The sequence below is a fragment of the Cryptomeria japonica genome, chromosome 7 (assembly GCF_030272615.1).
Source record: "Cryptomeria japonica chromosome 7, Sugi_1.0, whole genome shotgun sequence".
NCBI lineage: Eukaryota > Viridiplantae > Streptophyta > Pinopsida > Cupressales > Cupressaceae > Cryptomeria > Cryptomeria japonica.
Window position 1 is genome coordinate 42,557,366 of NC_081411.1, and position 3,337 is coordinate 42,560,702.

General features: G+C 37.3%; 1 protein-coding gene across 1 annotated transcript; it reads right to left on the reverse strand.

Moving 5' to 3' along the window:
- Positions 1 to 589: 589 nt before the first annotated feature.
- Positions 590 to 2,988, reverse strand: LOC131056220 (basic blue protein). The gene is made up of 2 exons (XM_057990572.2): positions 2,593 to 2,988; positions 590 to 957 (listed from the first exon to the last, which is right to left on the reverse strand). The coding sequence occupies exons 1-2, from the start codon at positions 2,780 to 2,782 to the stop codon at positions 761 to 763; spliced, it is 387 nt and encodes a 128-aa protein (XP_057846555.2). The 5' UTR covers positions 2,783 to 2,988; the 3' UTR covers positions 590 to 760.
- Positions 2,989 to 3,337: the final 349 nt, after the last annotated feature.

Genomic DNA, 3,337 nt, shown 5'->3' on the forward strand with positions numbered 1-3,337 from the left:
TTGTCATCAATATTTTGAATCACTCTGTGAATCCAAAAGATTTCTTAAATTAAAAACTGTTCAATAATGTTTGGTATAAGAGTGAAGTTAAATAACTCTTTAAAAATTTTATCAGAAATCAAATTTACTTTCTTGTGAACGTCTGACACTTATGAAATGCCAGAGACTCAATTAATAACAAATTTTACGTACTAAATATTACTCAGACCCTACTCCTGACCAAAACAAAGAAGAAAAAAACAAAGTATTATATTCATTCAGTATCACCATCAGTAAAGCACCATTATATAATGTTTATATCTTCCAATTTAGGAAGAAAAATCCAAAGCCAGTCCCACGTTAAATTGGTGAAGTGTCTAACATCATGGCAGGGGACAGTCTGCATCTGATTTATTACTAAACTTAAAGCCAATTAAATAAGAAGTCTGTCATCAGACTTCCCACTGCAAGTAGTAGGTGTGACTGACAAATACCACTATAGGAGACATTTAATAGTCAAGTACCTGATAACCCAAACCTTCAAATGGAATAGCTGCAATTACTGAAGAATTCACTTCTTGTGAATTTCTGAAGAAAATGCTAACAAAGATTTCTGCAAATTCTGATTTTGCTTTATTATATTAGTAAAGACTAACATAAGTCTTAAATAAGTACAGGTGAACATAATTTTAGAGATGGGTCACATTAGGCAACGTACATATAGAAGGTAATAACATAGGTGAACGGATGAATACATAAATATTTTACAGCCTCTGGCAAACTATGCTGCTGTAACAGCAATTTTCATACCACTAGTGCAGTGGCCAGTGAAGCTGCAGATAAAGTAATTGCCCCCCTTCTTTAGAGTTACTTTGTCATTTCCAGATGTCAGAGATGGGGACGCTCCCTTAGTACAGCTCTTGTATCCTGCCGAGTTCACACTCACTACATTATGAGCTCCTGGTGTATACTTGAACACTGCAATATACCCAACAATAGATTAAAACAAAAGAGCTTAAAAAAGATTGCAGAGATTCAGAAAATCAACGTTTAGGGCTATTAGTCTAGGTTAAACCATTGGATTAAACAGATGGGCTCCTCACATGTTAGCAATTCATATGGACACGGGAAGGGGTTACTAATCTCCCCTGTCAACTTCTTTACCAATTGCTCTAGGCTGCCCATGTAAATGATGTCAATTTTTCTGTCAGTTTTCAGTGTTCCAGGGGGAAGGGGTTACTAATCTCCCCTGTCAACTTCTTTACCAATTGCTCTAGGTTGCCCATGTAAATGATGCCATTTTTTCTGTCAGTTTTCAGTGTTCCAGGGGATTCATCCCAAAAAGAACTCGCATTTTTTGTAGAGGGCCTTTCTGAGACTTGGGGATTTGGGAAAAGTCTCCCACAGTACCACCACTTCTATCACCTCTGCCACCTCTGTTGGGGATGCCGTTGAATCACTTGCCATATGACACATGCCATTAGATGCTGCTCCATGAAACTTTAATTTTATTTTGATTTAAGTTAAACTTAATTGTATCCAATGATTAAGCTCTTTCCAGTAAGAGGGGGAAAAGTTTTTCCATCTAATGGTAGAGGATCTTACTTGAATCAATCAACCCAGTGAAAAAGGACCATCTAGGCCAATAACCTAACAGGAAATTGCTCCCTAGGTGTTCAGATTCATATTTGTATATATTTATAAAATAGATATCTAGAGTAGTTAATGAAAATTAAATACAGGCTGCAAATCCTGCCAGGAGCAATAGTTAGTGTTTCAAGCAGTTCCAAGAAGAAACAACCTCACAACGAATAGTTAGTGTTTCAAGCAGTTCCAAGGAGAAACAACCTCACAACGAGCATTCCACTCCCCAAGAAAAAGTAGATCATAAATAAAGTCATAATATCATCACAGTGTGAATCTATTATCCTGCTTCATTTCTGGCACTTAGCCTATTTTTAAGGTTAATTCTGTAATCTAATCTATTCTCCTCCTTTTGATAAAAGATCATTCCAAAACATTGATTTAAAAATATGTATAATTAAAATCAAAACAATCATACAGTGTAAGACCTGTTTACTCTTAAAAACTATCTTTACAACTATCCTAATACTCCTACTGTGTTAAAGCTCCTGCCAAATCAAGCTGAGTGATATAAGGTTTTGAGTAAGAGTCACCTAATGAGTATCCTTCAGATACAATCACCTGCTAAATCAGGTGGAGGGACATGGTTTAAGTAGGGTTTACCCAACTGATAGCCTTCTGATTGCCTGGTTAGCGAAAGAACATATTATTCTAAGCAAGACTATTCTTCTGATTGCCTCAGCCTAACACTATACTTACAAAACAGGGCATTATTGATGCCACCAAAGTGTATCATGGATATTAACAGACCCAGGACACAGTATTTTAAGTAGAGATAACTCGCTATAACTATACAAAGCCATTACATAAGCCTTGCTTAGTTGGATAGCCTAACAGCTTACTGGGTTTACAATTCAGTGTATGCAAAACAATGAAAATCATTCATGTTACCAGACTATACCATCACAAGACCCATTACTGGCCCAAGCTAAAATGAACCTTAAAACATAAGTTCTGAATAAGGCTTACCCAATACATCACCAGCCTTGAAGCGTTTCCCTGTAGTCCAGCGAGACTTCTGAATTTGCAAGCCCCATCCTTGGGGGCCTCCAACTACATAAGTAGCCCCCTGCACTTCAACCAAGCTGCACTGAACTACAAACAGCACCACCAAGGCAACCAGAAAATGATTCATTGCACTGCCTCTTCCCTTGGCCATTTTAGGGCTGCACTTGTCACAGATATGAGATAAAGATTGTCTGTCACAGAGGGAAAGAGATTGGAAGTGTGACAGGAGTTCAATGCGGTGGAGGTAAGAAGGATGGGCTCTAATATAGCAACAAGTGGGATGGAACTTGAAAGGGAGGGTCCCACATATGACCAGAATTTAATTAGCATAATACCTATGGACCCTCTCAACTACCCCCATTAGAGACCTCCTAGAAGAGCCAAGTCCTCATGAATTTGAGTGCAGACTAAAAGCCAACGACAAGTGATCTCCTTCTCTAAAATATATTCAGAATATGGGGTCCTCGTTTGAATTGCAAGGTATTTTCTCTAGAAGAGCGGTGCTGCTGCTCAAAAGCAGCCGTGTTAATATGAAAAATAATAGGCTTGGTAATTCTTTAAGTGGCTGGGTGGCTGGGTTTTTTAAGTTTCTATGATTAATTAGCTTTCATATATAAAATTATTTTTCATCAATTTAGTCACTATTTTTTTTTGTTAATTTGTATGTGTGTATATAGCTAAGAAAGTTAATCTGAAATTAGAATGC